The sequence below is a fragment of the Chrysemys picta genome, chromosome 21 (genome assembly GCF_011386835.1).
Source record: "Chrysemys picta bellii isolate R12L10 chromosome 21, ASM1138683v2, whole genome shotgun sequence".
NCBI classification, from domain to species: Eukaryota; Metazoa; Chordata; order Testudines; family Emydidae; genus Chrysemys; species Chrysemys picta.
The window spans coordinates 13,631,517-13,656,250 of record NC_088811.1 but is presented as its reverse complement, the minus strand read 5'-3'; the positions used below and the strand labels follow the sequence as shown (position 1 = coordinate 13,656,250).

Sequence of the window (24,734 nt, the reverse complement as noted above, 5' to 3'; positions counted from 1 at the left end):
GCAAGTGCCCTATCCACAGGGCTATTGGCTATGCTAGAGGGCTGTGTCCTCTCTCTCACCAGAAATTTCATCCTGGGCCTGAGAAAGCTCAACACAAATTTCACTGAAACCAATAGGTATCCGCAAAATGTATCAGTTTCCAAAAACTGGCATTTTCTGATGAAAACATATTTCACTGAAAAAGTCCCAGTCACTCCAACCCAAGATCTTAGGCTTCAAGAAAAACACCAAATATCATGAACCTGGTGATAAAACTGGGAGTGGTAGTAACACTGCATGGAGCAGGTTACACTTCCTTTGTTCCTGACCGCCTACTCCAGCTGGTAAGTGGGAAGGAGCAGGTGAGCACCAGGGCTCCTCCCATTTCCGGCTCCTCTCCCCACCCACTTGCTTAGCGCTGGTTTACACTAGAAAGTTATGAAAAATTCACCCCCCCCCGAGTAACGTAGTTAAGTTGGCCTAAGCCCTGGTGTAGACAGTACTAGTCGATGGAGGAATTCTTTCATTGACTTTGCTACCGCCTCTCAGAGAAGTGGATATACTACAGTGATCTAACCATAGTAAGTATTTATACTACAAATATACTGGGGTGCAGCTGCAGTATGGACGTTTCTAGTATGGACATAGCCTTCGTGGGTTAGTAGCCTATGCTATCCTGTCTATGGCTGGGATCACAATACGATATGGACTGAGCAGGAGAGTAAGGCACACTTCAGTGAAAGGGATCTGCCTGTCACTCTATTGTCTTTTTTAGAACATCTTCTGTGGTGTCAAATGCAAGACTTAGTGTGTCCCCTTCCAACTGCTCCTCCAATCTATTCCAACTCTCCTTCTTCTCCCAGCATGGACCACACAGGGTATGTCTACACAGTGAGTGGCAACCTGCAGCAGTGAGTCTCAGAGCCCATGTCTGTTGACTATGGTACTAAAAATAGCTGAGTAGATGTTGCTACTTGGGCTGGAGCTTGGATGCTGAAGATTTGGGGGGCGGGGGAAGTCCCAGAGCCCATACGCTAGCCGAAGCCACAAAGTCTACACAGTTTTTTTTAGCACCATAGTGCAAGCCTGAGCCTCTCGACCTGGGCTTTGACATTCACTGCTGTGTAAATGAATCCACAGAGACAGGGGCGGCTCTATGTTTTGTGCCGCCCCAAGCACGGCAGTCAGGCGGCCTTCAGCGGCACACCTGCATGCAGTCTGCTGATCACGCGGATTCGGCAGCGTTTCTGCGGGTGATTTGCTGGTCCGGCGCCTTCGGCGTGCCCGCTGCCAAATTACCACCAAAGTCGGAGGACTGGCGGGCCTCCTGCAGGCATGCCGCCGAAGGCAGCCTGACTGCTGCCCTCACGGTGACCGGCACGCCGCCTCCCACAGCTTGCCGCCCCAGGCACGCGCTTCCTGCACTGGTGCCTGGAGCCGCCCCTGCACAGAGAGCTCTCTGCAGGGCCTGGGGATAACAGTATCATAGACTCATAGACTCATAGACTTTAAGGTCAGAAGGGACCATTATGATCATCTGGTCTGACCCCCTGCATGCTGCAGGCCATAAAACCGTCCCTACCCCTTCCCTGGACTCTGCTGTTGAAGTCCCCAATCCTGTTTTTAGTGACTGCAATCGGCAGAGACCCTCCTGCTAGAGATCCCTGCCCCATGCTGCGGAGGAAGGCGAAAAACCTCCAGAGGCTCAGCCAATCTACCCTGGAGGAAAATTCCTTCCCGACCCCAAATGTGGCGATCAGTAAGACCCCGAGCATATAGGCAAGAGTCTCCAGCCCGACCCCGTTAGCCATTATACTATTTACCCACCATTGCTCTCAAGGACTCATTTTTAAACATATTTTTGATCAGTGAATTGGGAGCGGAAGCATAACATACCCCACTTCTTCACAGAAGAGTTCAGCATGCAGAAGACCCAGCCTGATGCACATGTAAGGGAATACAATACAGCCCTTAGGTAGGAGGACTGGCTTCTTGCTCCCGGCAATCGTTAATTTAAACCTTTTTCCCATGGTTCCTCGAGCCTCTTGTCCCATTTTAGCTCATCCAATCAGGGAATAGAAACGCCACCGTGTGACTTAGTTAACCAACCAACACCAAATGCCACCTGACCAGCAAATTCCAAAATACTCACTGAGAGCCAGTTCCATTGATACAAAGGTTTTAAAAGGCACAAAAAATGTGTTGAAAAATTTCAAACAAGAAGTAAAAATGGGGGTAGTTGAAAGAAGCTAAATTCATGGGGTATGTCATTTGTTACCATTTATTCACTAGGCTCTAGTTCTAGTTAGTTGAGTTAAGCTCATTCTTTGGCTCTCTGGAGCTTGCACAAAGCACACCAGCCTGATCCATTCTCATACAGTGTCAAATCGAAACTCTAATTCCAATTAAAGTGTTGAATCCAACGTTCTCTAGAGCCCAAAGAAAAAGGCACAAGCTTCCCATAAGCCCCTTGACCCCTCCTTTCCTTGCCACCAGCTGTTCATGGGTGCTCATTATATAATGTATCAAAGCAAAATGTCTTTTAGGAATGAGGAGATCACAAAGTTCAGCAATGAACGGAGCTGCTGTATTCATAGTGATACAAAAGGAAGGTCAGATACAGAGAAGGATGGTCCAGTGGCTAGGGTGGTAGCTTGGGCCTTAGAAGACCAGCGTTCAGTCTTACAGACTTCTTGTGTGATCGTGGGCAAGTCACTTTGTCTCTTTGTGCTTCACTTCCCCATCTGTATAATGGGAATATTAGTACTTCCCTATTTCACAGGGGTGTTGTGAGGATAAAAACATTACACAGTTGTGAGACACTCAGACTAAGGTAATGAGGGACATGTAAATACCTAAGATTGGTCAACAGAAGAAAAACTAGGAATAAGAAAGAGACTTAGATGTTATTAGCAACTGTAACATGGACTATAAATGAAAGGAAAACGAAACTCTGTTTACTGGAAGACGCTACTTTAAATAAAATGGGGAAAGGACAATGTAACCATAAATAACTTAATAAATAGTAGCTATAACGTCTTTGTAAGAGACACAATGAGTGAAAGTCCTTGTCATAGTGAAGTCTTAGGACATTTTGCCATTAATTTCATTGGGGCCAGGATTTCATCCATGGATTTTGTTTGTACAGAGTCAAGAACAAGCAGCCCTCAATTCCTCGTCTTTGTTCTTTGCAACCATCCTAGCCAACAAGTTGCCTGGCCAGAACTTTTGCAGAAAAGGGCTAATTTTATGCAATGGTGGTGAATATTTGCAGTGCTAATGAATTTTGAATCTGTAACTCACAACCATTCTCAGTGGAAACCTGATTCTAATACTCATCCTTATGCTGTCAGAAGATACCATGAACCCAATTTTCCACTGCTCTGCATCCTGACTGTGCTCCTGTTCTGAGTTAGTAGTGTCCACTTTGCACTAGTGTAAATAACTGGTAAAAGAAAAGCAAGCCCCCCACATGGCCAATCAAAACAGCTGGAGCTTTATTATCAAATACTTGCAACAAACTCCTTGCTACAGACCAAGCAATATACAAAGAAATTGCTTTGCAAATAATATTGATTAATGAATGCAACCTGCTCATGCACCATTTGCAAATGTAAAAAGAGGTGAAATTTACTGAAAAATTATTCCCTACAAATCATTCACTCAGCTTTGCTTAACACAACCCTGAGGCATAAATTCAATACTGATTCAGAAGGCTTGCTTTGTGTTCTTGTGAATGAATCTAGACTCAATGGGGGAATAAAATGGTTGCACATACATTTATTTTACAAAGCCTCTGTTTCAAAGCAACCCAACTCCCACAGCCAACCTGTGCCAGACAAGCCATAAGGTCCGAAAAATATTAATTCTTTCCTTATCAGGTGAGGTCTGGCAGCAGCCTATAATCTGTTTCGCTCAGAAGCTGATGACAAAACAATTATTTTTAGGGCCAGATTAGGTTAAGCTTTGCACTGATACAGACTGCTGAGTTCCCTTTTGTTCAGTAGGAAGAGCTTCCCCTTTAAATATGGGGCAGAGCGTGAGAGTTTTTGTGAGACAGGGTTGAATAAATCTGGGATGCAAAAACAGTTTCTTCTCAGACTAACTAGATGCAAGCCTTTCTATTACTCCACTCAACAACTGTGCATTACTTTGATTGTAAACTCTGTGGGAAAGGAATTGTCCCTTTATACATGTTTGTATAGTGTCTAACTCAATGGGGCCCTGATCTCAGTTTTGGGGTCCTGTGGGTGCTGCCACAAAACAAATAGTAATAATGATATTGTACTGCAAAAATATGTCTACTCCCGCCCCCCACAAGAACTATATGGTAGCCACTTTGCTGCATACTCAGACAGATCCTAACTGCCACCATGAAGCGTCATCTATCTAGACATTTCTACCATATCTGTCACCATGGCAATGGATGGAATTCAGATCCTCTTGCTCTGAAAATGTTGTTCCCTTCCACTTCAGCTGAAGGAGAATCTCAGTTGTTTGCAGTATGGAGCCTATGACACACAGATGAGTAGTTCTGATTCCATCCATTATAGGACAGTGGCACACAGTACACCCACCATAGTATTTTAAATACATTTCCCATTCTTGTTTGCAGCCTTAATACTCTTACTATCCTATCCTACAGGGATGAAATGTTTCTGGAAACCAAGAATACTTGAGGATGATGGAGCCCACAAACCCAAATATTCGTTGAAATGAGGCGACACTGGCTCCTCTACTCCACAACATTTCCTGTCTAATGTCTCAAACCAGATGGTACTTAGAAACCCTCCCACCTTGTTTTCTTAGTTGCCAGGTTCTTAATGCTCTTTTTGAAGAAGTCGTCTTTCTTCCCTTGATGCAGTGCTGGAATAGTACACAACATTCTACTCTTACCTTTCCTCCCCCCCATGCCATCCTTCTTGCTGAGCTCCCTTGCTACTAGGGACATAAAAATGCCTTTATACATTGTGAAGTCAAAGGCAGAGCTGGGAACGGCATCTAGATGATCTGAGTCCCGCGCCCTCCTACCACTAGCAAACACTCCTCTGTTTGGTTTTCCTTCTCTTCTCAACCACCACTGTGTCATGGCCCTCTTAACCAGGAGGCATGACAACTAACTCAGAAAGAGGAGCAACTGCATTGCTGCACCAAAGAACAACAAAATAAGGGGAAAAAAGCAGGTGACAAAGAATAAAAGCAACAGCAAACTGATGTCACTGTGTTGACGTGTCTTCAACTTAATACATCACTGCCGCTTTTCCAAGAACAACAGGGATGGTGGCTGGCTATAATTCTGCTCTCTTCCAAGGCCTTTACTCTGGCTCATAGTGTTAGCAGCTACGAAAATCCAGCGCTTACATTGATGTAGGGCTCAAAATGGATAGGAAGCTATCAGGAGCTGAGTTCCTGCACTACTACCCCCAGTGGAAGCTCTGTCACGACTTATCCCAGATTTTTAAAAGAAAAGTTTCTGCCTGTTTCACTTGGGCAAGAAAATCAGAGCCAGACAGACACAAACAGAGAGAAAACAGTTTACTGTAGGGTCTGGCAGAACCTTGTTTGCATTGCTCATTCTTCTCCTTGCCATCTTCACAGCAGCAATGCATTATTCTCCCCTGTCCACCCCTCCAATCTCCTATACTCTGTGCCATGCTCCATAGCCCAAAATCTGACCTGTGTTGCAGCATTCCAGGAGTCCCCTGTAGCGTGACAGAAGTTTCCCCATATCCTGCTATATGACACGCCCTCTAGCATAGACCACATCATGGGTCATGCCCCATCTTTCCCACCTTCCCTTATAATCTGCTCTCTTCCAGAAGCTCTGCCCTGCCCTCGTGAATTACAGTACAAGACTTTCCCACACTCCTCCACGTTGGTACACGTCTCTTTCCATGGAGAACGGTGTGGATCTGCAACAGTGGCGTGAGCCGTATTAAAAATAGTAACACGTACTATACGGCGTAGGCAAGAAACAAATTGAGACATAGAGTGATGAAGAGACGGCTAGTTCCTTAGTGACAAAATGCATCCTGGTGTTATAAGCCAGCTGAATTTAGATTCTCTTGGTGACACAGACAGCAATGTTTTGTATGGATAAGCATTCAACAAATCCAGAATGTCTCTCTCTCTCTTGCAAGTCTCAAGGGAAGGGCTGAGTCGAGGCTGGCTACCATACAGTACTGCTACAGCTGTAGTTAAATGACCATGGTGACCCTCAGATGACAATCCTGCCAAGGAATAACAATGAGAAATGTACAAAGACACCCATTCTGACTGCGCTCTCTTGGTTGAAGCTAATCAGATGAGTTGGTGTCAAAAGGAATAAAATGTTGGATGAACTTTGTAGACAGCTCTGTTTGCGCTGGATAAATTACAAGAGCTCCTTTCATGTACTGTAGCCACTCTGGGGTTGGAATTAGGGTGGGTAAAGAGTGGCTGGCGGGACTAAGATGGACTCCTAACATCACAATAGGACAGCGGTTCTCAAACTGTGGGTCGAGACCCCAAAGTGGGTCGCAACCCTGTTTTAATGGGGTCACCAGGGTTGACATTAGACTTGCTGGGGCCCAGGGGTCGAAGCCTGATCACCACCACCCGGGGCCGAAGCCTGAGGGCTCCAGCCCTGAGTGGTGGGGTTCAGGTTACAGGTACTGCTGGGGGCTGAAGCCCTGGGGTTTCAGCTTTGGTCCCCACCTCGCCCAGGGCGGTGGGGCTCAGGCTTTGACTTTGGCCCCCCAGCCCGGGATGGCAGGGCCCGGGGAAGCTCAGGTTTCAGTCCCCCCTCCTGGGGTCATGTAGTAATTTTTGTTGTCAGAGGGGCGTCATGGTGCAATGAAGTTTGAGACCCGCTGCAACAGGATAAAATTGTGGCTGAATACGCCATTTCATCTAGCGACCTTGGAGCTCATTCATGTTAAGTCCCAGAGATCTGTATGCGTCGGGCCACAAATTAAAGCTGTTTTCCCTCAAGGGAGGATGCCCAAGGGGAGATTACAACAGGTGGAAAAAGCACCCCCATGAATCTGTAGAGGTGAATCAAGCCTGACACAGATAAAGGTGCTCAGTACTTAAAGGGAGACTTTAGATCTTAGGCCTTAGGCAGTTCAGGGTAAAGTACCGCTAAAGCAATTCTGTCCATGGCCAGTGATCCAAACTGTTTTAGCTTTAGTCCTATAAAAAGCCAGATGAAAGAGGTTCTAGCTGGGGATTTGCAAAGTTGAGTATGAGGGTTAGCCACACAACTCCGATTAACTACGTGACTAAGCCCCGCCATGGCTTTGAAAAGCTCAACCCGAACACGCACATGCAAAAGATCCAGATTTAAACACTCACAGAAGTACTGACTTGTCTTCAAACCCAGATTGTTTTCCTTCATCGAAGATGACAATTTAAGCCAGCTGGGTTTGAGCTTTCTAGGCTTCGGACATGAGTGTTGTGTGGAAAGACTAAGTTATGCAAACCCCCAATTTTTCCATTTGGAGCATGTGGGGAAAGTGACAGCTTTTCCAGTCTCACCTAACTCAAGAACTGATTCCATTCAAACTTTTTAGAAAACTTTACACTCAGACTGAGGACGAAGCATGGAAAATGGCAATCTATAAAGAATGAATCTGATTAATTTCCAAGCAGCTAGCCAAGAAACAGGAGATAGAACCCAATTTTAACTATAGCATTTCAAGGCGAAAATGATACTTCAGCTCTTTTAAAAGTTATAAAGTGCTTTGGGATCTTTGGATGAAAAGAATTGTATACATTGCCAAATATCACCATTTGTGGGTAGCAAATAATATGTATTCCCTAGAAAGTACACTGTTGGTGCACGTCAGAGTATATACTCCAGCACGCAACTGGCTTTTTAAAAGAGGACTTTGATCATCATTTATTATCCAGGACATAATTCCGCAAATAAATTGGACTAGCAGAGGAAGACCACAATCAATTTCTTCTCTCTCAGCTCAAGAAAAGAAGCAGGGGCTGGCAGGTGCACTGTTAGGGGAATGGTTTGCAAACCTGGCTCCTATAATACATACTAATGATGCCACTAAGTACAACATGGTCATTGAAACTTGCTGGACATTGCGTTTTATCCTTTGCGTGTGTCAAACAGATGAGATGTTCTTTTGTGCTCTGTTTCAGACGGGGCCTAACAGGGATCATTAGTATCTGAACTGCTGGCTTGAAAGTGGCTTAGAATATTTCTTCTTATGAAAATGAGATGACAAGATTCATGTCAAAAATGCAAGCTTATTTTTCAAGTTTACTTCCAAATATGTAATCATTTTGTCTTCATAGAAACAGAGATGTCTGTATTACTACACTTCTGTATAGATATATAAATACAATTGTATGTAAAATATGGAGTGGCACCACGGGCAATAGTAGTCAAATATCGCCCAAGCTGGGGAAATGTAGTTCCTAAGACTGTGGCAATATTGTCCAAAACTATGCTCAAGGGAATTATTTCGATGATTTCCATTGCCCTCAGAGACCTTCTATATGCAGCCTATTCTCTCTCTCTCTCTCTTTCTCTCTCTCTCTCTCTCTCTCTCTCCCCCCCCCCCCTCCCCCCTTATAGACAGCTGGTCAAAATGTCGAGGTTTTGAAATTCTGGTGAAAAATTGTCAGAATTCTGTTTTTCATGGTGATTTTTTCCCTGTGTTCTCGATTCACTACAGAGCAGGCTCATACTCAAAATAGTGCTTAAAAGTCAAAATGTTGATGGGGGGGAAAAAAGAGGGAAAAAATGAAAACTTTCTTTGTGAAATTTCCCCCTTTTTTTTTGGTACAGTTCAATATTTAAAGCTGCCTTGGGCCCCTTCCCCACTCCAATAGTGTCCTTATTAGGGAAAGGCTGTAAAGCATTCAACCGGAGAATAGTCCTGAGCAGGGCCACATTTTGATATCGCTGCCTCCAACCCCAGCAAGGGTAACCTTCACTGGGGAGGACACACGGTCTTACCACCACTTTCTCACCCCTGACATTCTCTACAGGAATTCCTGAGAACAACATTCCACTGTCACAGTGGAGTCTGGGTTGCGCAGTGGTTCCCTTCTGGCCTAGGGACCTATGAATCTGGGAGCAGTATGGACAAACCTACTGGGCACCACAGCAGGTGAAAACACATCAGGTGAAATGGAGGCTGAGCACTGAGTACATCTCAGCCAGAGTTGGCCTAGAGTCTCCCAGATCCATAGTGTAGCAGGTGGCCATTGTACCAAAGCCAGCAATGAGGGATTGAGAGGCCAAGCACACAGGAGCTATTAGTGAGACGAGTCACATTAGGTGTCACTGGAAATACCTGTTTGCTTATTGTAGACTAAAGCCATTCACGCTCTGAGCTCAGCTTTACAGCAAGAACACAATATTTTATACCACGTGATTCTTTTTAACCAATTGTGAGTCAGGACAAAACAAAGGGTATTTATAAATTATCTAGCTAATCTTTCTGTCTGCCTTTCTAAAGCACTATCGCTGCAGGATCAAGGCATCTAATACATAAATTAGGATACATCAAAGGGACCAAAACTCTATGACTTTCCTTTATAAGTCATTTTCCAAACCTATTCTCCCTCCCCCATCCCAGTTTAAAAATACATTTTCAAAATACTCAGTATCAGGGAATCAGTATTCTATCTGTATCTGTGTGGGTTTTTTTTTTAAAGCACTTTAGTGGGGGCAGGGGATATTTTTGGTACCCAGGCACTGTACATTTGTTGACTAGAGGTCAAATTCTACCCACACTTTTAGTCCCATGGATATAAATATGACCCACTCCCACAAAGAGGTCATCAGAGTTTGTTCTTCAAACTATACGCTCGAAGACTGAAGAGCAGATGGTAGCAAGCATTTAACTGCTGAACAAAATCTTAGAACATACCTTTGTAAACAAGAAGAATTATTTTGCAAAAAGTGAGTTGATGAAATAGCTCTGTGACCAGTTCTGCAACAGCTGTATCAGTCATGAAAAAGCAGTAGGTGGGATCCTGATCAGCTAAAAGTAAGGCAGGACAGATGGAGTTTTTCTGTCACTAAAACTTTTTCTCCCCTTTTAAGAGAGCATACTTTACGGGATATATTGATAACGTACTGGCATCTGACTTAAGATGCACTCCTGGTGAAGCAAATTGAAACAGTCAAATGTTGTTCAAAACATTACAGGTTGGATCCTCAGTTGATATAAATCAGTGCGCTCCGGAGAAGTCAAAGGAGCTGTGCTGATTTGCACCTGCTGAAGAGTGAAGCCCTGGCTCAGTATTTAATGTAAGATGGAGCAGCACCATGTTGGAAGGCTACTAGACACTTGGGGAAAGAGTATCAGAAGAGATCAGCTCCCATTTAGGCACTGAAATGAAAAGGTCAGATTTCCAAAAGTGCTCCCCATCCAGCAGATCCCATTGATGACAATGGATAATTCCTAGGATGGATAATACACATACTCACACACACACACACTTATTTCCACTGACAATAATGGGCGGGGCTAGTTGATGACCATGGACCCATCAGCATGCACTAATGCCATTGCTTTGTATTCGAACATGAAGAACATACCAATTGTCTAGCCTACAGGTGAGAGAAGCACAGGTAACTGCAGCACCGTCTGCATCCATTCATGTTCATAACACTGTTCTGAGATCTACTGATGGAAGGCGATAGAGAAGGGCCTGGTAGAGAAGCTGGTATTTTTACCTCAAATTGTTTCCTAAGCCCTGCAGCTGCCAAGCACATGAGTAAAATGTGAACCCTTTTTTGCTTTTCTCCTGTTGCTTTTGCTCTATATCTGCATTATTTTGTTCACAGAAGTCTTATTCTGGAAACAACGCCGGGCCTGTTTTCTTTCCTTACTTGGGAGTGAAATTCACCCCGGTGCAGAGGGCCAACACAAGCTCAATGCATCACTCAAGCCCTCAAGGTGCACATAAGCTTTCTGCTGACCCTGGGGAGGGGAATGAATTTCACCCTTGAATCTTTGCATTTCCTGAACCTGCACAAGTGTTACTCATGCAGGCAGTCCTTACTTACAGAAGTAGCCTGGGAGTGAGTAAACAGTGAGACTCCAAATACACTTTACCCACGTACTCCATAAGGTTACTCAAACCATGATTATTATTTTTATCACTAGAGTGGCTAGGAGCTCTAGTCACTGCCTGGGTCCCCACCTGAGCTAGGCACTGTACAACAATCCAGAACTAAGAGACAGTCCCTATTACTATTCCTCTTTATTTCTATTATAGTAGCACATACAGGGCCCCAGTCAAGAATATAATTATAGGCCATACTGGGACCAATGGTCCATCCAGGCCAGTATCCTGTCTTCAAACAGTGGCCAATGCCAGGTGCCCCAGAGGGAATGAACAGATCAGGTAATCATCAAGTGAGCCAGCCCCTGTCGCCCATTTCCAGCTTCTGGCAAAGAGAATCAGGACACCAATGTGCTGGGCACTATGCGGACAGAGTAAAAAAACCCAAACAAGCTTATAGCCAACTACAATCCATTAAACTCTTTACAAGGTGGTTAGAGGCTCAGGACTTAAGCAAAGTTTGGAATTTAAAGGTCAGGCATCTGGGAGTAAAACCTTTTGTTTTACATGCATACTGTCATATGAAAGAAAATATTAACCTACCTCTAGTCTACTCCCATGAGCTTGGATGCACATTTTCAACTCATTAGAAAAATTGCTTTGGTAAACTGCTAGGGTGGATCTGATCCATATGACTCACCCTGTAGACCTTTTATACCTTCTGTTCCACACTACTTAAGGACCTTCCAATATCACTTAACAGAAAAGAGTCTAGTAAAAATAATAGTTTCGGGAAAGCTGGAGGCTGGTTTAAAGTTTGACCAGGGAAGACATAATAAATTCAAGTCACACCTGTCTTAGAAGCAATACATCCTGCTTAGGAAAACGTCAGAGCAAAAAACACTGCCAGACTATGATATTCCACCTCAGAGGATTATAAAACAACATACCCAGAGCAAACATCCCTTCCAAACATAATAGGGCTGCCGGAAGTGATTGACAACAATGACAATCTATCATAGAAAGTCATATCTGTGAGATAACATCTTGCATTGGGTAGTCTAGCAGATATGAACTTGTTTATTCATTCCCATACTATATGGAGGATGGGATGTGTCATACAGGCAAGATGCATCTTTTTACTTAATCTGATTTTATGCACCAGCACTGTGTGAGTGCATTATATTGCAGCTTTTAGTTCATATTACACTATTTCAATCTCCTGTTGGCTCCTTAAGGTCCACTAGCTAAAGTGATTATTTCTTAAGAATTGTTTAAGAGAATTTAGTTCCTTTAAGTGCCAGCTGACTTGTCAGCGTGGGCTGCTGAAATCCTCTATTTATCTGCAAAAAAGGTACTCAGTATAGGCAGCCAGAAAGCCACGCTGACCTGAAGAAAGGGGGTGAGACGGTAGCTGACTTCCCAAAGCCCATTGACTTCTCTGCTGAGGCTGCCAGCTAAAGCGCTAGGTCAGCGAGTGGCTGTTTTTAATGGAAGTCTTCGTGGTGGGGAAATCCTGGCTGGTGGGATATGGATGGAGACCACCAGGATCGAGAGACAGCCCCGCAGACCGTAATGACTTTAATTTAGTCACTACCTACCCTAGGCTGAATTTGAGTGGACACTCCGCATACAGTGCATTCCCTGGAACATTGCTTAACACTGTTGGCAGAGCAGACTTGGGACTTCAGGCTTATCAATGTAGTGAGCGGCCAAGAGACTGCTGGCCAGCCTGCACTGCTCCCGTTGCCTCTTCTGCACTTGTCTAGCAAGTGCAACTTCAGTTGACATCAGTGAAATGTCCGGAGGCAGGATGAGTGCGGAATATGCAAGGGAGAGCTCCATCCTGCATGCGAGAGATCCTCGCTGCAGATGGGAGAGTGGATTCCACTTTAACCCCATCTCTGTGTGCTGCACTTACACAGAGGTGACCTCCAAAACTGCAAGCTTTTTCTGTGAGAGCTTCCCTCTTGCTGCAGGAAACATTGAGCAGAAAAGCAAAGCAGAGCGTCCTTCTCTTCCCTTCCCTTCCCCGCTGCCACTTGGCATTGCAAGCATCTCCTCTTGTATTTAGCAGGCTTTCTTATTCTTGCTGGTTTGGCCCTAATTTTGATTCATTGGGCTCTAAGGTCCCCTTGGAGTCCCTCTCAACACAGTGTAATTTGGGGAACGTTTGTGCAAAGTTTAACGCTGCAGCTCACAATGCACCAGGTAGGTGGGGATGAGGTTGTGCTGGGGTGAAGTGGGGGCAATGGACAAGTTACGAAGAGACCGATCCCAATGCGACAATCCAGCTAGATGAGTTGCCTGCAGGGATTGAACCTGGAACTCTTGACCTAAAAGCAGGAGCCTGTACTCCTGAGCTAAAAAATTAAGTGAGAGAATTTACAAACCTAAAGGGCAGTGAGGGTATGTCTTCACTGTAGAATTCATCTGGGCTTGTACTTGGATGTCGTCCCTAAGCCCCTCTCCCATCCACACACACGAGCCTCTGATCCAAGTTTGGTGCTTTCAACCAGATGCTAGCTAGCCCCACTGGGGTGCTAGGCTAAAGTCTGAGTGGGGTTTTCATATGGGCTGGTAAGCCACTCACTTTGCAGTGAGGATGCAGGCTAAATCATTCAAGTGCTGATAATCCTCCACTGCCTTCCTACAATTCTCCCCATGTACTCAGAAGGACAGACAAGTTCACCCACAATTCACTGGGACACAATCAGAGCGGCTCAACTTACTACAGCACAAAGAACCAAGGGATGGTCTCCCAGATGTCCTAGCGACCCTCGCACGGGTGATAGCTACACCAGTGAGGACACAGTAACTCGTGTAGGGCTTTGCAGGGCAGCTGCTCACACCTGGGTGAGGCTAACCTGGATGCCGATCGTCCACATTAAGTTTTCTCAGCAGAGTTACTTGTGGGTGCCTACATTGCCGGCCTGAATACATTCCAGCTGCTGCTGCTCAGTGGTACCCATTGTTAGATTCTCCTTCCTATTGCTGGAATGAGGAATGAGTAAAGAGGCACTGCATTTTGAGGAGGCTGATTTCTCCATGCTAACAGAATGAGGCAGAATCTCCTTTGATGCACTGTGGCTATTGTGCATTTCCCTTTATGAAGACTGATAACTGCTTCCCATTATTTCCTGTAAGCCTAATTAAACAAAGTGCCAAGTGGATTTTTGTCTTTTGTACCTAGCCTTCATCTGACTGCAATTTCTCAAGCCCAAGAAGCCTTCTCCACAATGCTTGACTGAGCAAGGTTTAGCTTTAGGAGACCCAAGAGCTGACTGGATACTAGATTCCAGCTACAGCCAACCATGTTTTTGGGGCCATTGACTTACTTATGAATCTGGAGTATGGGAGGTATTTATTCATTTATATCGTATATATAAATAAAATTTGAGATGACGTGTACATTAGAAATAACTACACCTCTACCTCGATATAACGCTGTCCTCGGGAGCCAAAAAATCTTACTGCGTTATAGATGAAACTGCGTTATATCGAACTTGCTTTGATCCACCGGAGCATGCAGCCCCGCCTGCCCCGGCGCACTGCTTTACCGCAGTATATCCGAACTCGTGTTATATCGGGTCGCGTTATATCGGGGTAGAGGTGTATATGATAACAACAGAATACCAGCAGTAGCCTAGTCCCTTATGTTTGAAATTACCTTCCATACAGCCTTGGAATGGCCCACACAAATGAATATATTACCACAGGACAGATGATATTTAGACTCAGGGAGATAGGGGCTGATCCAAAGAGATATTCCCATTGACTTCAGTGGGTTTTGAATCAGGCCTCTAAAGAACAGCTGAATTGCAGAGGTCCACTAGGCAGTCACACCTCTACGTCCTGAATTACACAATTGCAGTGAAGAAGGGTCTGCTTTGGTCCTTGGTCCAGCAGCTTCTTGCTGGGAGGATGGAAGGAAGGGAAGTAGAGTGTCTGATCTCTTCCGCTCATGGTTGCTCCATGGGATTGATGGGGATTTCCATTCTCATCACTGAGGCTTGTAAACTTGTAAATATAAATAAATAAACTCTTGCCTCTCTGGGTGTTTGGTACTGGGACCAGAATACAACCCGTTTCACCTGTAGGGTTATTGGTTCTAATCCCAATAAGTCAATAGCCATTGCCATCTGCTCTCGTTCCAGTTTTTAGTGGATTAATAAAACCCATCCTGTCAATTGGCCCTTGGCAGGAAGACTCAACAGAGAGGACAAGGATGCAGACTTAGTATAAATTATCCTTTCACCTCAAGAGGTGGGGCTTTTCAAACAGGGTTAAGGGTAGAGCTGGGCAAACCGTTAAATTTTCAGTTCATTGGCAGTTTCCAAAGGTCAAAAAAAATTGTGTGTCAGGCTGAAAATGAAATTTTCCAGCAAATCGAAACGTAAAAATAATTTGTTTCAGAATATAATATTTCTTTCAACCTGAAATGAAGTGTTTCATTTTAATTTCAAGTATTTTAAAACTTATTTTAATGTTAAGAAGTAAAATTAAAAGAAACTTTGAAACATAAAGTTGTTTCAAACTGAAAAACGGAAGCGTTTTGTTCTGAAAATGTCAATAAGAAACAGATTTTTTTCTTAAACAAATAATTCAGCAAAACTGACATGAATTTGCAAAACTTTTCAAAGTAGACAAATCTGCATGTTTCACTGAAAAAACATTTGATTGAAAATTTTTGCCAAGCTCTAGTTAATGCATATTAGTCTGAGGAAGCAAGCAATGCTTTGGCCTATGTTGAATCTCCTCTTCTTTGGATAACTCGGGGACTCCACCTCCAGTGCTATTGATCTGGTATATTTCACAAGCACTATGTTCACCTTACATTTTAAGGAGAAGAAAGAAAAATTGTCAACATTCTGTAAGATAAGATATTAGAAGGGAAAGAAAGTATGTAAGCAAGCCACAATTTGTGAATGATTTCATTTTCCCTCTGCTATCGCCACTAAGCCAGATAAAGGAGTGAAAGTTAACTAGCAAATTCTAGTCTTGCAGCAATGTGGACACGGTAACTAATACAATGATGCAAGGAAGGAAAGTAAGCAAGTATTATTTGCTTATACTCCAATACTGCAAAGACTGGGGCAGGAAAATCAGTGATGGTTAAAGGTAAATGTATAAAATTGGCAGGGAAAGAATCAGTATTTTTCAGAGCCTCCTGTAAGGAATAAAAGATAGTCTTGTGGGAAGCCATTGGACTGCGACTCAGGATATCTGGATTTAGTTCCTGGCTCTGCCGTAAAATCCCTATGTGACCTTAGGCAAGTCACTTTGTCTCTCTTTGCCTTGGTTTCACATCTGTAAATGGAGGGAAATGGTATTGCCTTTCACTCTTTAGATTGTAAGCTTTTTGGAAGAAGAAATGCCTGTTAGTATGCATAAGTGCAATGTTTAGCGAACTGATCTCCAAACACACCAAGGAGATACATAGTTTAAGGCATAGAGAAGTTATGTGATTTAGCTAGAGCCATAGAATTAAGAAAAGTCAGGCTTAGAATTCAGAGGATCCTAGTTCTGTGCTTGGACCACACCTCTCTACTGCCTGCTGTTGTCTGAAATCACAGTTCCCGAATTAGCTAGGAATCTAAGCTCTGAGAAAATTCACCTGCAACTGAAGCTCTGCAAGCTTTAAACAACCAAGGTCTGTGTTTAAATCATGCTGGTTTTAATAGTCTCATGGAACTCAGGACTCCCCATGCTTGTTCCCCAGAAGAGTTGAAAAATCACTCACTACTGGTAGGTTAATTGTCCAGCTAATGGCCTCCAAAAGTTCAGGCTGGATGTTCTCTCCTTGAATTACCTGCTGGACAATAGGCAGGCCGATGCTAAGAGAGTTAAGCGGAAAGGGAGTGAGACCTTGAGAAGGAAGGGACCAACATTAAACTGAATGTACAAGTAAAATGCTCCTGAGAGAACAAAAAAAAAAAAAAAAAGCCAGAGAATGACCAACTTGAAGGAAAAATAGGGAGAGAATAACCTTGTGGTTACAATGCTGCATTAGAATTCAAGAGATTGGGGTTCCTAGCTCTGACACTAGGCAAGTCACTTAGGTGCTTTGAAAATGTTAAGCTCCTAAATCTCTCAGGCTAAGTCCCATTGAGTTCTAGATGCCTAAGTGACTTTTGAAAATGGGACTTAGCTTTTGAAAATGTTATCCTTAGGGCTAGTCTACACTGGCAACGTTAACGCACTGCCACGGCAGCACTTTAACGTGGCTTGCGTAGTCACGGCAGAGCGCTGGGAGAGAGCTCTCCCAGAGCTCTAAAAAACCCACCTCCACGAGGGGCGCAGCTCCCAGCGCTGGGAGCACGGCGCCCTGTGCTGGTGCATTGTCTACACTGAAACATTGTCTACACTCAGGGGGGTGTTTTTTCACACCCCTGAGCGAGAAAGTTGCAGCGTTGCAAAGTGTCAGTGTAGACAAGCCCCCAGTCTCTGTGCCTCTGTAGCTATGTATTCAGTGTTGTTGTAGCCACGTTGGTCCCAAGATATTAGAGACAGAAGGTGGGTGAGGTAATTATCTTTTATTGGAGCAACTTCAGTTGGTGAGAGGCTTAGGGCTTGTCTACACTGGCACTTTACAGCGCTGCAACTTTCTCGCTCAGGGGTGTGAAAAAACACCCCCCTGAGCGCAGCAAGTTTCGGCGCTGTAAAGCGCCAGTGTAGACAATGCACCAGCGCTGGGAGAGAGCTCTCTTTAACGTGGCCAGTGTAGACTAGCCCACAACCTTTTGAGCTTTCAAAGAGCTCTTCTTCAGGTCTGGGAAATCTACTCCGAGTGTCACAGCTAAATACAAGGTGGAACAGATTGTTTAGCATAAGTTGTTAACACATATTTCAAGAAACCATCCAAGGTAAGGTGGTCCATTAACACTTCTCCAGTCATTGGGATAAAGGAGAAAAAGAAGTTGCGGGAGGCAGTAAATGGGTCATAGATTGTTGTAATAAACCCTAAATCCAGCCTCTCAATTCAGTCCATCATTTTTAGTGTCTAGCAAAGTTATGAATTTAAGCTCCCAGGCTCATCTTTGGAAAGTATTGTACAGGGTTCCTTTGAGGATGAGAGGTCAGATATAGAGGGACTGCTTTGTGAAAAGTGTTCCCTCACAGACCATGTGGTGTTTTTGTCTTTTATTGTTTGCGTGTGTGAGTTCATTCCAGAGCGTAGCCCCATTTCACCCACACAATTGTTAGTGGGACACGGATGTTACTTACATGGCCCCCGTTACCATTGTACCTGAGCATCTCACAATCTTGAATGTATTTATCCTAGCGAGGACAGCACTATCATCTCTATTTTACTAGGGGGGAACTGAGGCACAGAGAGACTAAGTGACCTGCCCAAGGTCACAGACAAAGTCTGTGCTGGAGCAAGGACTTGAACCCAGGTCTTAAGTCCCAGGTTCGTGCCCCAGCTGCTGCCTCTCATCCTGGCTCTGTTTTCCATCTCAACAGTAGGGATGAAAATACTTATTTTCCCCACCCTTTTATTTGTCTGTTTACATGGTGGGTTCTTCAGGGCAGGGGCTGGTTCTTACTATTTGTGCAGTGCCTAGCACAATGGGCCTCTGGGGCTTCCCAGCCCCAGGATAGTCTAAAGAAATAATACCAATACGGAAGGAAAAGGAGATCTCATAAAAGAAATGGAAATAATTACATTGGTGATTTTTTCCCCCCTCCCGGGTAATGAGGACTACAGGGCGCCCTGCAATTGTGTTTACTACATACTTGATATGCACATACTGGAGGTGATGTTCCTATTTATGTAGTTCACTGCCAACATCATGATTTTTGATTCCCCACAGGGTGGTTGTTGGTTTTTAAGTATTTGAAGTTGTCACCTCGCCTGTTCCATCCTTTTAATCATCATTACCGCCTCCCATTTTGTCATCCTTCCAACTTTAAAATCCAAGGCAAACAATGTCCAGTACTGCCTGGGAAGTGTTCCAGATGCATTATGAGGACACTGACGCTCTTGACATTTTCCCCATTGTTATTACTGTTTCCTTAATCAGGCACAGTATCATAGGCAGCATTAATATGCATTCAGGGCAAACGATAGGCAATAAACCAATTCTCAGGTGCTAAAAAGAAGTTTCTATAAAAGTGGCTTATCAGCAGGTCCTTTCTTCTTCTTTTTTGGTGTCTATATTTATTTTATCTGCAATATGCAGCTGTCACGAGAGCTCCTATCTGTTCTTGGATGTGCATACCTGGCTCCCACAGAAGCTACTTTTAACTGCAATGGGAGCTGCATTTCTGCAACTGATGGCAAAATTTAACCCATAGTGTCTTTCATTTCTCTTGCCCCCTAGTTTGGCTTCTAAGTGATATTTGCATAAGTTAAGGTACGGGGTCCGAGGCATAAGTGGAAGGGCCTTTGCCAAAGGTGTGCAGTGTTGCATTTGAGTACTGAACCCTCAAGAAAAAGAGTCCCAAATACAGCTTCATCCCTTGTTAACACACTGAGATCAGTAAGTGACCTTCTCCTAGAAAAAGGTGGAGTTTCCCAGTCCCACATGGCATTCTGGGAGCTGTAGTTCTGCTGGTGCCTCATTAACAATTATGAACAATCGCAGCTGTGAAACTAAATCTATCTTCGAAGGAATAAAATGAAGGCATGTAACTTGTCCACTGTTCTCCACATGCTTTATGTTAGGACTCCTGGAATGGAGTCCTCCACTGTGTGTCTGGTTCTGTACAAAAGTTCCTTGCAGTTCCAATGCCTAGTAAAGTTTGTCCTCTCCTCCACAATACTGCCTCGGTCACAGAAATAGAGCCACAGGCATATTTTGTGGAATCCTGTGCAAAGTTAGATGTGAAGGCCTTCAGGCAGATCATCCATAACCCACACAGCTGGGAGGGATCGGATGCTGGCTGAGTTGAGGATGCTTGTTGGATGGTGAAGGAGGATTTTTACAGCTGGGGAATGGTTCTTTCTGATTTTTTTGCCATTCCCTCCTCCCTTTACTCCAAGGACGGAGCATACTAAAGCCATGGGGGCATATGTGGCATACACCTGAATGCGTAGGCCCGACTCTACATAGAGATTTATTCAGCACTAAAATAGGTGCATTATTGCTACCAGAGATTTCCAGCCCATCCTTTCTGTATAATGATAGCTCGATTAGCTAAACTAATTAAGACCAAAGGGCTTTAACAGAGAGAGAGATGTGTTTGCTCAGATAACCACCAGGTTCCAAGTGAGAGGCTATGGGAGTAATACATGAAAGGAGTAGTTTTTTTCTATTTAAATTTCCCATTTAAGTACTTGTAAAAGCAAGTCACAGGAAACGGGTCCACAGAGTGAGCTGAAGTAAGTGAACAGTTTGGTTAACTGAGGTTTGGGTAATCATGTTTGTACACTATCTGCAGCAATCCATGTAGGTATTCCCACTGGCAATACAGGGTTAGCCATGGAATAGTGATGAGGAAAAGCCCCGGCTGAGAGGATGTTGTACATAATGCAGCTAATCCGTGCCGGAATAATTTCCTCCTCTTTTATTTTGCAAACGGTTCTGTGTTTCCTTTTCTTGTTAGGGCCAGAATACTCCCTTTCATTTCTGTTACTGGCAGTCACTGATTGGCACAGCTGAGCGGAGTTACCCATTGTCAGTTTTCAGAGTAGCAGCCGTGTTAGTCTGTCTGAAGAGAGGATGTGGTGAACAGGAATGAAAGGATTGGCATAACTTGGGGTGCCTGCATCACCCACGCCATATAAATTCTGAGTATCCTGTACACATCAAAGGTGAAGATAAAATGCACAAATGTTATGAACAATCAGAGGCCCTCTTGGTAGCAGACCCAGAATTTAGGACTTAGACAAAAGGGAAGGGAGACTGTTGTGTTTTCAAACAGCCATCCAACATAGGATGCCTTTTTCATTTGAAGATATATTTGTAAAGCTTAAAAGGGAGTTTAAAAAGGTATTGAATATTTTCAGAAGTTTCTTATATTTAGAGGGAATTACCCTGGGATATGTTTACTGTGTACAGACTTTCTGAGAAATTCTTATGTACTAAGGTGAAAAGTCGCAATGAAACATCTGAAAAGTCATGAGTTCATGTGCAAGTCATAGTTTGGAGCATAGCTAAACCAAGCAATTATGTTATATGCCTGCCACCCTTAAACTGGCATTCAGCACAGATGTTCAGTAGCAAACTGATTTTCACTTTCATAGAAGAAATGCTAGATTACCATTGACAGGTAGATTACTCCATTTTCTTCTGTGACTTTAAAGTAATTTCCTATCCTAAATCCAACATGCTGGCCCATTACAATCCCAATAGTCTCTGAACCGAGATGTCCTTTCCATGGCTGTGAATTTCAGCGGTCTAAGTCAGTGTCAAACAAATGTAGGGGGCTGACATTTTTTTCACAGCTTAAACCTGCCATAAAAATGAAGCACAGCCTTTGGATCTGTGCAATGTGCATTCCCAGTTGTCTTAACAGATACAAGCTTATTGATTTCATACCTGTGCATCCATTAAGAGGTGTCTCATCAGCATCATGGAATTTTTCAGAGACTCTTTTTCACTGGGCAAGAAAGCATCTTTGTCCTCATCCAGCATTTTTGACTTGTTCACGATAAAATGCGAGAGCTGGTCATTGAGGGTATGCATAGACTGCACAGCTATGGGGAGAGAGAAAGAAAACAAAGAGCACTGAAACCATACAGGAGGATTGGCTGGAATCACTGGAAATTTGAAATTTCCAAAGGATGGGCAGATGCTACCATAATTCTGGACTAGGATGACCAGATAGCGAGTGTGAATAATTGGGACGGGGGGTGGGAGGTAATAGAAGCCCATACAAAAAAAAAAAAGCCCCAAATATCGGGACTGTCCCTATACAATCGGGACATCTGGTCACCCTATTCTGGACTAGTTAATTAACCGAGGGTTAAAGCATACATATTAGCAGTTGAGACAATAGCATGTTACGTTAGAAGAAATAATTGACTAAAGGAAGCAGAGCTATCTACACCAGGACTGTATTTAGAGTCTACGAGTGAGTCACTAGCAATAACATCACATGTGCAATAGATGCTGTTACGCCATTCCATATGCTACAATGTACCGTTACATAATAAGGCTGCTAAAGGCTAATTTAGCATTTCATTTCCATGCAAAAGCCCTGGCACAGTGCTGTGATGAGAAGCTAGACAGAAACTCATGTGAATGCACCAAACTGTTCACTTTTCCCCCTGAAGATTTCCTTACTTACACATTGTGCTGTATTTGACCTTCCTTTCTGATGGACCTATACTAAACACAGCTATAATATTTAGAGCTCCTTATGGAGACAGAATTTCATGGGGATTTAGAAGGTTGGCAGAAGCCCGTATAGTCTCCCCCTTCTTCTACCGGCAGTGACTATACAGGGACCATACTAGCACCTCTGAAGCTGAGACATGCCTAAATCAAAATGCCAGATCCAAATGTCTGCTAACTTTGGGGATGTCTGACCTGGATCCCAATGATGGGACTTGGAACCATCTCCACTCTAAAAGTTGAGACATTTGGTTCAATCAAGCAGCCAAACAACTATTCCTTAAAATCCTTCTAGTCTGCAATGTCTGGCTTGATGTTTCACGACAGGCGGCTTTCTTGGTAGATTCCTAGAACTTCTGACTTCTCCTCATGCCAGGATTTTCTAGACCTCTAACATATCTCCCCTTAATCATCTCTTTCCTAAGATGAACAGTCCCAGTCTTTTTAATCTTGTCTCATATAGAAGTTGTTCCATACCCCTAATCATTTTTGTTGCCCTTCTCTGTACTTTTTCCAGTTCTAATATACCTTATTTGAGATGGGGTGACCAGAACTGCACACAGTATTCAAGGTGTAGGAGTACCATGGATTTATATAGTAGCATTATGATATTTTCTGTCTTCTTCTCTATCCCTTTCCTAATGGTTGCTAACATTCTGTGAACTTTTTTTTGACTGCTGCTGCACAGTGAGCAGATGTTTTCGGAGAACATCCGCCATGACTCCAAGATCTCTTCCTTGAATGGTAGCAGCTAAGTTAGACCCCATCACTTTGTATGCATAGTTGGGATTATGTTTTCCAATGTGCGTTACTTTGTGTAACACCACCTTCCTCCTCTGTATGCCAGCACTTCCTCTTTTCACCCCCAGCTGAAAACAGAAAGTGAGGTTAATGGAATATGGACAAATTTGGCACACGGCTTGTATTCCACAGCAAGGCCCTATACTGTTTTAGAAGCTTGTTCATTTTTAATGAGAGTTATGGGGTAATTTCAGGGCTTGTGCTAACTGCTGCATTGATAGCCCAGGAGAAGGAAGTCTTCTTCATCACAGAATAGCTACAGAGTGGGAAGCAGCAGTGGAAGATTTCCTCATCCTGCCCTGCCATTGTGCCTCAGTCCTGACCTGAAGGGACCCCTTCTAGGGGTGAAAAGGGAGTCCAGTGCTCCATTCATTCTTTGACTTCTCTGCTGAGAATGCAGATAAAAGATGTGAAACACAATGGTGGCTTTTGTGATTGGGAACTGGACTCCACCTGGCAATCTAGAGGTGAAAATCTCCTTATCCCATTACCAAGCATAGGCAGTCCAGTTCCCTATATGAACAGCCTCTTACACAGATACTTTCGCAACACCAAAAGTTCATTCTCTTAAGATTAAGAGCATGACACCACAGGCATATGGATAATAAAACAGTAGGGTTATTATCTATGTATGTTTAATTATTACCGCCTACACCTGAATGAGTATTTAGGGTTTTCCATCACAGAGTAGACAGCACAATTCATAGGTTAGGAATGCTCAGTTGAAGGTTCAACATTTTGTTATAAAATAATATTTTTGACTAATGTATTATACTAGCATCTGGAGGCCCCAACTGAGACCAAAGCGTCTTTGTGCTGAGCACTGTGAATATACATAAGAGAAAATCTCAGCCCCAAAGTGCTTACAAATCTAAACAAACTAAACAGACAGAGGGCAGGAAGGAAAACAGAGGCACACTATAGGGGTGAAGTGAGCGACTGGCACAAAGTCATACAGCAGGAAGCGTCAGTACTGTGATTAGAACCCAGGGCTCCCAGCTCCAAGTTTGATGACCTATTCACTAGACCAGGCTGCACAACAGGATGTTAGAGAGAGACAGAGAGGGGAAAAAATAGAGAGTGTATGAATTGCAGGCGGCAGAACTAGAGAGAGAAAACCAATAAAACTCAACAAAATTGTGCCTCAGTTTGTTGTGCTGAATAACAGGACATGAAATATTAATCTACCTTTAGCAATCTAGGGCCAAACCCAGATGTTGTATGTGGGGGAATTCTGCCCCTGCTCCTTTTTCATGTAAAAATGCATCAGATGCAACATGTTCATGGCTCACTGAGGTCCCCAAGCAAATGCACTTTATTATATTGTAATGTATATGAACCATAATGATATGAACTAATGATCAAATTTATCGCTGCATAATAAAAACCTTTGTGATTCCACATACTGGAAAAATCTATGATGCAATTTGCATTTAAACCATCGCAAGTTTTGAGTTTTCATCTTTACTGTGCGTCCGTTAAATAAATGAGCCTAAAATTATTCTTCGGTGTATCTTTTTTTCTAGTTTCATGCAGTAAAACCCTCTGCTAAGCTTTCAGTTGATGGTAGCACATTATTCTGAACTGTGCTTCAGCTGTGTATAATGTACATTTGCCAGTCCTGATTTGCCAAGGTTGTTTATG

General features: G+C 43.6%; 1 protein-coding gene across 3 annotated transcripts in view; it reads right to left on the bottom strand.

Annotated features, from left to right (window-relative positions):
• Positions 1 to 24,734, bottom strand: part of KAZN (kazrin, periplakin interacting protein) — a 756,723-nt gene that overhangs the window by 588,033 nt on the left and 143,956 nt on the right. For all 3 annotated transcript variants that reach the window (XM_065575404.1, XM_065575403.1, XM_065575402.1), the window contains exon 3: positions 21,492 to 21,649. In XM_065575404.1, coding sequence (XP_065431476.1) covers positions 21,492 to 21,649 — 158 coding nt within the window. The remainder of the gene's footprint in view (positions 1 to 21,491; positions 21,650 to 24,734) is intronic.